Source organism: Brachyistius frenatus, unplaced genomic scaffold (genome assembly GCF_029030835.1).
Source record: "Brachyistius frenatus isolate BFR_SWC_R1_liver_20210118 unplaced genomic scaffold, ASM2903083v1 Contig_16, whole genome shotgun sequence".
NCBI lineage: Eukaryota > Metazoa > Chordata > Actinopteri > Embiotocidae > Brachyistius > Brachyistius frenatus.
The window spans coordinates 919,722-933,285 of record NW_027210615.1 but is presented as its reverse complement, the minus strand read 5'-3'; the positions used below and the strand labels follow the sequence as shown (position 1 = coordinate 933,285).

General features: G+C 39.3%; 1 protein-coding gene across 1 annotated transcript in view; it reads left to right on the top strand.

The window, feature by feature from the left end:
* Positions 1-13,564, top strand: part of mgll (monoglyceride lipase) — a 38,923-nt gene that overhangs the window by 12,861 nt on the left and 12,498 nt on the right. Inside the window, exons 2-3 of the mRNA XM_069693873.1 lie at positions 1,474-1,580; positions 5,831-5,967. Of these exons, the coding sequence (XP_069549974.1) occupies positions 1,474-1,580; positions 5,831-5,967 (244 nt within the window). The remainder of the gene's footprint in view (positions 1-1,473; positions 1,581-5,830; positions 5,968-13,564) is intronic.

Sequence of the window (13,564 nt, the reverse complement as noted above, 5' to 3'; positions counted from 1 at the left end):
ACAAAACTGGAGAAGATGTTAGTAAAAGGATCAAGTGCTGTGAATTTGCATTATTCTCATGCCAGTAAATCCCATAAGAAATCTCCATGGTAAAGATCAAGGGACAACCTGGTGTGACATCGCCCATTGGTTTGTGAACTGTTGTTTTAAGGCCTCAATTTTGGCCGGTGACTGAGAACCCGAGGACACTATGCACGTCCACCTATACGGGTAACCTGACTGCACCCCAGGCATGTCAATCAAACCAAGTACGCCCCAAACATAGCTCTCTATGAGGCCTAAAATCGAATTAATTGTGTGTTTATTTTCAGAAGGTCCACCAGAACAATGATAGGAAGGAGAGAATTTAGTGAATGACACCATAATTACTTGTGGAAAAAATGTATAAACTGTGTATTCCCTGAGAATCATTTTTTGAAAAAGAGCTTTTTGGAGCCAGCCCCTATTGGCTCTTAGTGATTAGTGCAAATCTGCGTTGATTACACCTTCAGACCGGAAGACTATGGTCTGATAGCCCTTACATAAATATATATTTAAATATATCCTGCAGTCTATGAAAAACCTATAAAAAAAAAAAAAAAAAATGCAAGTCTGACACTTCAGGGAACACAATGTAAAACATTTGAGATGATATACAATTTGGTTTGGTAAACTTAGTTGGAAATTCTGTAACCACATTCAAAAGAATTTTGCCACAAACCAGCAGGAAAACTTCAAGATATGTAATCAAAAGTGTTTATTTCCCTTGCAGCCCTCTTGAGTAAACACTGCATAAATCACTCTTTTAAAGTGAGTCACTGAGTTTGTTCTTAAAAAAAAAAATACAATTCTGTTCCAATTGTTGGATATTCTTGGAAAACCAAAGCAAAGTTTGTAGTTTCCGAACAATGATATGCATCTTCCAGGAATAAAGCAGGAACATTGCAGCTGTTTTCAGTATCTTTATGAGTCACATTGTGTTTTACTGGATCCCTCCGTGTCTGTTTTGAGTCGGGCATGCAGGGGTGTGTCGAGGCAGGCAGACCGCCAGATGGATTATAGCTGTTATCTCTGAAAACACAGCCTGCCTCGCTCTCCGCCTGTCTTTCTCCGCCACTCTTCATCTGTCATTTTTTTCCATCATTCCTCCTCTCGATCTCTGTCCATCACACAGACACAGATGCAGTCAAATGAGTGATGCGCAGATGCGTATATGTATTTTTACTAAGAATTCCACAACAGCCTGTCAATCAGGTTTTTTAAGATTATCACCGCATGAGATTTCTTCCATACGTAAAGATCTGGGCTTTAGTCCCATTTTCAAGAATTATACGGGACTTGATCAGTAGATTGAGGAAGCATGGAACTCCCAGGAAACATTTTCGGTTTGTTTGTCTTTGTGTGAGAGAGATAAAGAGGGAGAAAAGAGGTCAAGTGTGGGTCTCTGTTTGAACTTGAATTAACTTCCTTTCCTCTTCTCTCTTCTCCTCTCAGGGCTCTGGTGTTTGTTGTCCATGGAGCCGGGGAGCATTGTGGGCCGTACGATGAGATTGCACAGAGACTGAAGGAACTGTCCCTGCTGGTGTTCGCACACGACCACGGTGAGGGACACACACTCATATTACAGGGTTGTAGCTGAAAGTTAGTCAATCAGTCCACCCTTTGTTCCCTGACTGAAATATCTCGTGAGGTTAACATGGTAAACAATCATTTTGTCATGGTGAACATGTTAGCATGTTGACCTAAGCATGTGCCAGCTACACAGAGCAGCTGGCACGACTGTAGACCCGAAAACAAATGTACTTTTCTAGTTTCTCAAGTTAGCCTATTCGAGGTACATTTTTCAAAACCGATATTTACAAAACCTGGCTGATGTTTCGTAATTTTTTCCCCAGCAAAATGTATCCTTTAAACAGAAAATGGGCTAAAAGAAGGTTTGAATAGAAACAGAAGGGGATACAGAGGCATAGAATATAATGTTAGGTGTTATAGGCGAAATATTTCCTCCCCAGCTGTGCTCAGAGGCGTTTACTGTGCACCCTACAGCAGCATGTAACTGTTCCATCATAGATACAGCAGGAATGCGTGAACTCGTGACTGTGCAACAGAGCTTCACTGTTAAACAGCAGCATGCGCCTTCAGTAAACTCTACTACAAGTGAAACAGAAGAAACTGAGAATAAGATGACAGAGAAGTCTCAGCTGAAGAAGTGTGTAAATATTTACACAGGTAGAGATCTCCATCAGGAGTTGTTAGAGATCATAAAAAAAGGGTGGATGATGAGGATGACTGCTTACACAGGAGCAGTTTGCTCAGCGACTCACAGTTAAATGGCAAATACTGAACTGAACAAGTCCCTGTAGACACTCGTTTTTCATCTATTGCCCACACACACACACACTGGGGCAGCTCTTGATAGAGTTCAGCTGCTGAGAGCTTTCACTCTTCCTCTTTCATTTTTTTTTTCTGTTCTGTCTCTTTATTTCTAATTATAGGGCTTTTCTGGTCTTTTTCATTCACACCCTGCACACTGGCTCACACTGTATCTTTTTACCAGTTAACAGTAATTATAAATTGACCTGCAAATTACAGTTATCTCCCTGATTGTGACTGATTAACAAACTCAGAATTTAACAGCAAAATCGCAAACTTCGAGATGACAAACAAAAATGGTTTCCTTTTTTGTTAAATACTGAGAAATGTATTCAGGATTCAGGCTGATGGATACAGACAGGTATTTATATTACTTGAACTGTGTGAAATACATTCATGCAGCTCCCGTTTTCAGTTAGAAACAAAATGATCAATAAATTAAAGAATTGACTGCCAGGTTAATCATTTGTTATAATATAGTATACCAAAGTGGACTGACATTTGTTGTTAGTTAATATCCTAAGTGTTAGTGCTCACATTACTCTATCATCAGACTGTGAGGAAATATTAATAATAGACTGTTTGTGAGAGGAACAGAAAACAGAGCAGTTGGCAGCACCAATGTTTGTCTTCTCATGACATGAGGAAAATGTAAGTCATTACTATGCTGTTTTCATATTTAATTAGCTCAGTGCTTGCAAACTCTCTAAACTCATCAGTCCATGCAAAAGCTGTTTTCCTACAAGTGTGACTCGATTAGAGAAACTTCCCCAAGATGTCACAAAAATGTTGTAATGTTTGTTGTTTGTTTGAGTTTGTTATACCAGACATTAAGAAGTCATCATGTGTACCAGTATATACATCGAACATCGTAAATATCATCCAACGTACTGTACATATTGTGATATAATGATAATCATAGCACATCAAATCATTTATTAAGATTCACTCAGGCCTCCATTTATCAATTAAACAGGTAGTCAATCTGCAGAAAATTGATGAACTACACTTGATAATTAACTTATACAAGTCATTTATTAAGCAAAAATGCAAAAACATTTTCTCATTTCAGCTTCTTGAATATGAAAGAAATATCTTTAGGATTTTGATTGTTGATAAGAAAAGAACTAAAAAAAATGATAGACGTCACCTTGGTCTTTAAGAAATGTCAATGGAAATTTTCACCACTTTTAAATTAAATCATTAATCAAAAAATAACTAAGAGATGCATCAATAATTATTGTGTGCATTCTCTATTGCCCAATTTGTATTATGGCATGTACCTGTAGACAATAGAAGAGTGAATCACCAGAAGCCCTCACAATACATTATTATCAGGATAATTAAGCCACTATACCATGTTAATGCAACATTTTGCAACATGTTGATTATTGCGATAACATTTAGTGTAATCTATTGTGGATTATTACCTTTTATTCAATAGCAAAATCTGTCCCCAGAGAAATAAATTGTCCTCTGTCAGAAAAAGGACACTGTCAACATACAGACTGACTAACATTGTCGTAAACTGCACATGATGCATTTATTCATATGTGAATACTTAGCGTCAGCGTATTAATTAACGATATTGCCACACAAAATATTACAATACTATATGCTGAATCATTTCTCCCCCTATCCTTGTGGACATGGTGACACTATGAGAGACTTTGGTTCTCTTGTTGTCAGTAAAATCAAAATTGCATTTGCGTCACAATTGCTCTTATTAGCATTAGTCAACAGGGTTTTCAAGATGACCTCATTAATCAGGCTTTATAGATGGAACATTTCCTGCTAACTTTATATAATCACCAACTCTTAATTCATTATTAAAAACAAAAAGACAGAGAAAACATTCATATCATGTCAGGTTTTTGTCCGTTGCAGCTGTTCCAACCACACAGCAGTGGATCGGCGTTCTGCAGTGTTTATACTGCATGTTCACTTGTCTGAATACTTAAGTGTGCTCATGTGTGAATGTTTCACAGTGCGTGTGTGTGTGTTTAATTGAGTGTAATAACAAAAGATGTGGATTCAGTGGAGTGTGAAGCTTGTGATCTGACGTATGAGGGGGGTTGTCTGGTGTGCATCGATTGGACGTTTGCACCGCTCCACCGCTCACTGCTGCTGTGACTGAACATTGATTTCCACACTGGGATGATCGCCTCGGTATCGACGAGCAGAAAAACACTGAGGGCGAAGACGCTGTCACACACACAGGACACACACTGCACGTTTATAAATGCAGGCGCACTTAAGGTTAAGAGGGAACATGAGTAGGTACGAGCTGCACATGTTGGGAATGTTTAAGAGCTGGTGTTATTGGTTCGGTGGTTGCCATGGCAGCCTGCCTCACCTCTCACTTACTGCTGCAGAAAGCTTCAGAACAACACACATATAATATATGTAAATGTACATACATATTCAAACATTTTCCCTCATCTCCATCTGTCATTCACATATACATTCTCTTCTTTCTTCATCTCTTCTTCCTCATTTCTCTTTTCTTTCTCTTGATTAATCTTGTTCTTCTCTTAACTTGTTTCTCCGTTTTGTGTCCTCATTTTTCTTCTTCCTCTCATCATCCAATCTATCCTTAACCTCCTTGTCTTTCATTCTCCCTTTCCAATCTTCCCATTCTTCCTCCTCTTGTCCTCATAAAGGTTCCTGTCCCTCTTGTCCTCTCATTTTCTCTCCTTTAGAGTCACTGGTTTTGCCACCCACTCCCTCTTTCTTCTCACTCTCCTTTTATCCCCTCAATTCCTCCTCTCTTCTCCTTCCTTATTCCTCTTCCTCACTCATATCCCTCTGCTCTCTGCTGCTTCACTTTCTTATTCTCACTGCTGTCTCTTCCTCTAGTCATCCTCTATTTGAGCTCTTTCCAGTTTTCATCCACGTGTCTTGAGATTTGAAAAGACGAGCATTGGATAAATGTTTCACCACCGCTGAGAGAAAGTGTCCTGACAGTAAAGTGTATCAAACGCTGGTTTGTACAAAATCCTGAAAGGAGTTACAACCTAAAAACTACTTTTGAATCCCCCTCTGTGTTTTGGACAGTCATCTTCCTTTGATATTCCTTTGTGGTTTCAGACAGTCCTTAAGGGGTGTAAAAACTAAATGATTCAAATTTGAAGTGTCATTTTTTCTGAGCGTTGATATTGTTTTTATTTATGTTTTTATATTCTCACAGTTGTGACCATTTCCACTGTTCAGGTTTTATGTTAAATAGCCTGGTCTCTGCTGTGGTGATACACCTTGTGAGGCCGTGATTGTTGTTTTTAACCCTGTATTGAAGCTATAATAGGACAGCCTTGACTAATGTTACTTCAGCCTCTTCTGCCATAAAGTGTACTATTTTCTTCTTTTTTAGGTATTAAAAAAGTCTTAGATCATCAAATTACAGAATGTGCAAGTAGCAGCACCACTTCACTAACACATCTGTCTTCTTCTTCTTCTTCCTCTCTCTTTCCGTTTACAGTTGGCCATGGCCAGAGTGAAGGAGACAGGATGAACATCAAGGACTTTCAGGTTTACATCAGAGACTCCCTGCAGCACGTCGACCTGATGAAGTCCCGCCACCCTGACCTGCCCGTCTTCATTGTGGGCCACTCCATGGTAGGAAACTTCCCCTGATCTGCAACACCTGGAATAAGCAAAACAGTTTTCTGCTGTTATTTGCAGATGATATCTTTGTGATCTGTTTTGTTTTGTTTTAATCACAGCATTCTAATTTAAATAATAGCTCTGATAGTGAAACACTCGCTCGTGTTCAGGTTTGTTGGCCTGTTTTTGTTTGGTGTGAAATTACATAATATGCTTGAGCTGCTGGTGCAGTGTGTCCTACTTGACACGCAGAGTGAGAGACAGCTGCATAAAATGGAAAGACGAGCCCTTTTCAAGCATTCAAACCAAAAAGACACAAATTTAAGAGGTTTTCTGAGATTGTAACATTTAAATGAGAAATGGCACATGTTTGTCTTTTAGTAAACCCAGAGCGCGAGATGTTCTGCTGCTCAGACCAGAATGAAATCTGGATAAACTAAGAGTAAAATAGACAAGTGTCACTATTGAGGTGAAACTATTTTAATAATACATTAAAATCCATCAGTACGCATGTGTTTTTGTCCTTTTTAAAGATATTTTCTTGGGTTCGACTTGATAAGAGCAGCGTGTACAGTATTTCTGTGTGCTGGACAAACACCCACGCAGTTCACGGAACATTTGCTCTTCTCGGTAACGTCCTGCTTACCTTTTAAACAGTGACACACATTCCCCACAGCCTGCAGCTGCTGCTGGTTACTGAAAGCCTCCAGCAGAGCAGCTACAGGTTCAGTGACCTGCTCAGGGGCAACATGGCTGTATTTGTGGACAGAGAGAAGAGAGTGTGCGCACTTTCCCCTGCCGGTCCAGGAATCTGTCACGTAATCTTCTACTGACCTTCTCTTAGTGTGTGATTATTTACAAACCTGAAAATTTCAAAGTTCCGTAATATTGTTTATCTATCAAATGTTAGGCAATTTAGAGTTGCTGGTAGGATTTCCTTGGGTTAGATTTCCCCCGGTTTTCCAGTCTTTGGGCTAAGCTAAGCAAATAAGCCTTGCTTAGCCCAACAGGCTGCGTTATATTTGCACCAGCACTTTAAAAGTATTGTTATTCTTTTAAAAATACATCTAACTTCCACCAAATCCACATGGATTTTGAACTGTGCAGAGTACCAGGCTAGCTGTTCCCTACTGTTGCCATTGTTTATGCTAAGCTAAGCTAAATGCCTTTTGATTCTGCCTCATCAGTCTTATTATCAAACTTTCTGAATGAAAAGACACTAATTTAATCTGAATGAAAGCAAAAAAAAAAAAAAAAAATCCAATTTTTTTTTGAACATGATAAACTATAGGCGGCACAGCGGTGCTGTGGTTAGCATTGTTGCCTCACAGCAAAAAGGTTCTGGGTTTGAGTCCGGGCTTTTTGTGTGGTGTTTGCATATTCTCCCTGTGCCTGCGTGGGTTCTCTCCGGGTACTCCAGCTTCCTCATGTTGTCCAAAAACATTCATCTCAGGTTAATTCTCAGGTGATTCTACAAATTGCCCTTAGGGGTGAATGAGAGCATGAATGGTCTTTGTTTGTGTCTGTCTCTGTGTTGGCCCTGTGATGGACTGGCGACCTGTCCGAGGTGAACCCTTCTTCCGCCCAAAGTGAGCTGGGATAGGCTGCAGCCCCCCCGTGACCCTGTTCAGGATAAAGCGGGTATAGAAAATGGATGGATGATAAACTATTTCTTTAAATAAAGAACACCAAACCAGTGACAAGCTGTGATATTCAGTGTGCTACACACACTGTTATGCACAGCGAGCAGGGATTATTATAGTGTGCTAAACAGGTGCAAAAAATTCATAAAAGTCTGTATTTCCCATTTACTTGACCTTTAATTCCTTCAGAAGTTTAATCAGCTGAGTTTGGTTTAAAAATCTGTTTGGTTCTAAGCTGGCTTTAATTTCAGTTCAGAGGAAAAACATTTTAAAATCCATTCCAATAGTCCTTAATGTGGCTTTGTATGGTCTGCAGACCCAAGATTGAACTAGAATTATTTTCAAGAAGAATTACACAACACCTGGATACAAAAACCCTTAAGGCCAGCCATGGAACTATTTTTATCTGATCAATTTACTCAGTTTTTCTTCTGAGAACTGCATCACAGCCTCTTATTGTTGTGCCCTGCGACCCACTAACTTTTAGTACATCGAACAGAACACAAACAGGAGTTATGACGAGTTATATAATGAACGATTGCTCTCGGTGTTTGTAGGTCGAATCAATTTGTTCTCCCATGAACTTGTTTCTGTTGCTCAGATTCTGTATTCATACAGACACATTTTCATTTATGCAGCTGTAACTGTAGTGTCACACTGTATCTTGTGCTTTATAAAGAAGCTGCCTTCACTGTCCCAGAACACGAAACAAGAGATCCTTTGAACGTGCTGCAGTCAGCGCCACCTGTGTAAGGCTGAACACAAATACACTGTTTTTAGTCTTCTGGTTCACAGCCAGAAGACTCGTTTCAAGCAGGGAACACAGAGGAGAAATTCAGATTCATTACAGAACTGTTTCAGCATGACAAGCATGAAGCCTTGTTATCTCGCACAGCAGTGATGCAGTTGGCATGTTGGATTTGAAAGATTTTACTGCAGAAAAATGAAATGTACATTGTTTGAAAAATTATATTTGAGCTTTTTAAGAAAAAGTGGCAGCACACTTTCACAGGCTCAGAGTTTTATATGTTTCAGACACTGAGTTCTTAACTTCAAGGCAGTCCTGTTATTTGTTAAGCTGTAGTTTAAGATCTATACATTGTACGTTAATGTACATTGAATAAGGACATTGTATCATGCCAAAGCATGTGATGCACCATCAGTCCACTAGAGGACATCCTGTCAGTGTCACGTTTGCCAAGGCATGAAAAGCTGCTTTATGTTGGTTAGGTTTAGGAAAAGATCATGGTTTGGTTTGAAATAAGTAATTTCACACAAGTAACATTCGTATGTCGTTCGTCATGTTAGTTCATTACCGTTCGTAACAAATATGTTACATAATTGAAATAACTTGCGTTGTTTAAAAAAAAAAATCCACGTTGTCTTCTGCTTTCATGCCAACACAAGCACTGGTCCTGTTTTTGTTCCTTTTTGACCCCGGTCAATGATGAGGCAAAATGTAGCACTGACAAGGTATCCTCTAGTGGACTGACAGGTGTATTACACACTTTGCCATGATGCCAGGCTGTGTACATAGACTGTATACAAAAGCAGACGTAGCTTCCAGGTCTGAAAAATGAGGCCGATGCAGAAGTACCTTAAGCTGCAATACCACCAAGGGCCACAACAGGTTGGCTCCAAAAAGCTTCCAGCTCCATAAACTCCCTTGTAACTTCTCTCATGAAATTTGAAGTCAGTCAGGACATTTTCAAGTTATTCTGGTTTCGCTAGCCAAAATCACTCCTTATTAGTTTTGTGGCGGTCCTTCTGAAAATAATCCCAGCATAAATGAGAAAATAAGACTCAAAAACGTGTTTAATTGACAGGCCTGTGGTGCAATCAGGTTACAGCTATCTGTGGGCGGGACGTAGTATAAGGTTTTCAACCAGACCGAGCTCATTCTCCCCCAGCTCGTCTAAATATGGTCATTTCTGGCTCCAAACCACTCTGAACTCACAAGATGACGACGGCCAGAATCCAAAGTTGAGGCTTTATAATGACCGTTCACAAACCAATCTGTGACGTCCATGTTGGTGGCCGCTTGGCTGTGTATCATGCTTTATAACACTGATAAGCCATTAATAAGAGCAATGTTTACCTAATGTGTGCCCTTTCTTTATTGTTGATCAGGAAGACCTCTCAAATAGACTGTTTCATTCACTTGTAAAAGAGCATCTGGAGGGAGATCCATGTAGTAGTAATTCATGATCTTGTAATCATAACATTTAGGGATGTGCCGTTCTCTGAGAATCCTGCAATAATGTTCACTAAAACTCAAACTTGTGTCTACTGGGAATAACTCTGTTGAATTTGTTTTGCGCAAGGTGCCATGACTAAATCTTTTTTAATTCATTCAAATCCCAGAACGACTGACTGAAGGTGATGGAATGTAGTGAAAGAACATTTTATTAATGACTTACTAACACTTTCAGTTTCACGCCTAATGGGTTATGAAAATAACTTTCATTAATTACCTTTTTTGTTTGTTTGCATGTGCAGAACTGATGGCTTATTAAAAGCCGTGGTTGTTAAATGATTTGTGAAAATGTGCTGCATGTGAAGCTGTTTGCAATCACAGAATCTCTTTTTATGATTATCATTTTTTTTAATGTCCAACATGATTTTTTACTTTCTGCTGTGAAGGCTGTATTTTAAATCCAACTGTCCTCCATTCAACACAACTTCTCCTCGCTGCTCCCTCTGGTAAATTAAGTCATATTTATCTCCCTCAGTTGGGCTTTTAGATGCTTTGAATAACGCTCCATTAAATTAATGAGTCTGCTTTGGCAAACCGTTTATGGCTCATGCGTTCCCATGCAGCAGCTCTCTGTTTATATAAAGACCGAAGCTGCATTCACAACAGTCTAAGGTTGTAGCAACGGTGAAAATTGTTTTGTGTAGCGCTGTGGGTTCCCAGAGAGGCTGAGCTTCTGTTTAGATATCAGAGTCTGTAAATACTAAGACACAGCTGAGCAAAGTCACAGTAGAACATCTTTCCTTTCCTCCCTCTTTCGCTTTCCATGTCATTTTCTCTTTTCTTTCCTATTTTCGGTTCATCTCTCCATCTTTGTCATTTCATCTGATGTTTCTGTATACTCTGCTGATGTCAAATAAGCCTGTGCGTCCATTCTCTGCTTCCATTCCTAGATTTCTCTTCGCTTCACAGCATCTTTCTGTTTTACTCCCTCCATCTTTTTCATATCCTCTAATCTTTTGTTTCCCCTTCCTTTCATTTCCATGCCCTTTATTATTTTCACCCCCCCTCTCTAGCTTTCCTGTTTTTTCTTATGCCTTCTAGAAACAAATAAAACACAGACTCTGTGTTTGGGAAACCCAAATTAAATATTGTGCCACTGTGTTCTCACAGGCCTCATTTCCCAGCTTCCCACTGTTGTGTCTCTGCATCCTGTTTCTATTAGTCTGTGTCCTCTGCTCCTCCGTTTATGTGAATTTCTGTTTAACGTTGTCTGGATGACGCAAAAAACTACAAGACAATGGAAACCACCCGTGGAGTACACTGTATGCACCCTGCTCCAATAATAACATCTTGAGGACACTGTGAAGCAGTTAGCAGAGTCCAGCAGCGGTGTTGGTCTAATAAAGAAAGATGCCCCACTCCTCATACATCACCTGCACCACTTCCAGTAGTTGCACTGATCAAATTTATCCTAAAAGAATGTCTAAATCTATCAGCAAGTTCTTATCCTGTAAGATTACTAATCATTGAAACAAGAATGTGATTCGACATGCATACTGTTAGTTGGGTGTAGACTTAAACAGGTTTCTTTAGCCATTTGCAGCATGGCTCTAAGTACAGCAATGTTGGTCTGACAGGAGGCTGATGGCAATTTTTGCATCTATGACATAAGGAGCATTGCATTGTGGGATTGTTCATTAGTGTGCATGCCATACACACAAGTTATTTTTTATTTCATTGTGAAGTTCTTCAGCGTGTACGTTTAATTCACTCTAAAAATGTCAGACAGTGCACCAATAGGAAGTGATTTTACCTGCTAGACATCAGCATGTAAGGATTTTAAGCCGGCATGTGGTGGTCAAAGAAGTTCTGCATGCAGCCTTTCAGAGCTTTGAGCTGCAGACTCTTAGTTTTGTTTGTTAAAAAATTGTTGTGGGATAATTTTCCACCTAAAATGAGTGAATAATTATACAAAATATTACCATTTTAAAGCACTCCAAGATGAGGTGAAGAATCAGTTCATAGTTTCCTAAATAGCAACACGGTTCACATTCTCACTGTTTACAAAACACCAAAACATACGAGCATTTTTAAGATAGAACATAAAAACTAATTACAACTGCAGATTTGTAGCTTCTTTTTCACAGTTTTCCCTGCTTCTTACTTGGTTTAACAGTAGATTTTTCCGCATTTTCCATTATTTTCAAGAATTTCTGCGGTTTGTCAGTGTTGTATCAGCTGATGGGAATGCTGATAAATGCCTTGAGCTTTGACTTCTTCCCACTCTTCCTCATTTCCCTCTTTCTCATCAGTGTTTTCTGGCCTGAGGCTCATTTGTCCTACTTCCTCAGTGCCAGTGTTTTATGCAACGGCTCAATAATCTGTTTGTTCAGCTTTTAGGCCTCCGTCTACCCCCAGTATTATTACTCATTCAGTGTCTTGTTATGCTAAAACAAAATTCCCTTTGTTTAATCCAATGCCTTTTTTGGGGTTTTTACTTTTTACTGAAGCCTGTTTCCTATTAATAACTGGAGAAGACTTAAAACAAATCACTGGACTGCTGTTCAATAAAAAGGCTTCTTCTCTTCTTCAAACTGGAAACTTCTTTCATATGATAAGTGACACATTACAATCAAAATGTCAGTCCAGTTATGTGGATTGAACTTTTTTCAGGACATTGTAACACTTAATTTTACCCTTACGTCTCCTCTCCCTCTCCCAGCTGCTACTACTCAAATTAAAGAGGGGGGGGGAAGCATTATATAAACTAATCAAGTATAACTTTAGTTCTATAAAAGCATTTCTTACTGCATTCTGGTATATTTATTTGTCTGCCATTTCCACACCCTTACTTTTGTTACTTGCCCTAATGAAGGCTCTAAGTTCGTAAAATGTCTCTGTATTAAATATTTAGTAGATATTATGCTACTTTATTAAGGTTTTAGGCCATATTACTTTTTCCTTTGGTGTGTGAATATTATCTATTTGTCAGGTGTTGATAATGTACATTTAACAGCCATCTTGACTAAGTAATGTTCAGTAGCCTTCAGCCTACTTCAGTCAATGTATAAACATTTAACTGTTTAGTTCATATAATGTCAATTTTTTTCTATTCAGACTTGGTATTGTTAGTACGACAGCTGTATAGTCGATATTTTGTCGATCTGTTAGCTCCTCTGGCATTTTTTGACAGTTAAAGTCCACCCACTGTCAGTGTGTAGCTGGACAATACCAGCATTCATCCTCGCAACCAAAGTTCAGAGACAGAAAGTGTAAGGAGGCCTCTAATCAGCCTCTGAAAGAGCTGCTCTGTCGCAATCTTCCTTCTGTCCCTGAGTCTCTCTCGCTTCCTTTTCCCTATTCACTCTTGTCTCTCTCATTCAGGGTCGAGCACTGGGCAAAATTACATTCAGTATACTTATCAAGAATCAAATATGTCAAACAGATCTGCCAGTTTGTGCAGCCAAAAGGATTTTCACCATTTGATCAAGCAATTATTCTGTGTAAGAGAAAGACCCCAAAAATAAGAGACTTAGGTAGCGACGCTCTTTCAGTGTGTGTTTGTGTTTGTGTTTGTGTGTGTGTGTGTGTGTGCGTGTGTGTGTGTGTGTGTGTGCGTGTGTCTTTAGAGAGTGAAGTTTTCTGGTGGGAAATGTTTTGTCTTTCTGCAGAGCCTCTTTTCATGAAGTGATCCTGTCATTGGCCCCAGGCTGATGAATATTCACACAAGTGACAAAGACCGCTCTCATAAACAAAGTTGAAGCCAATT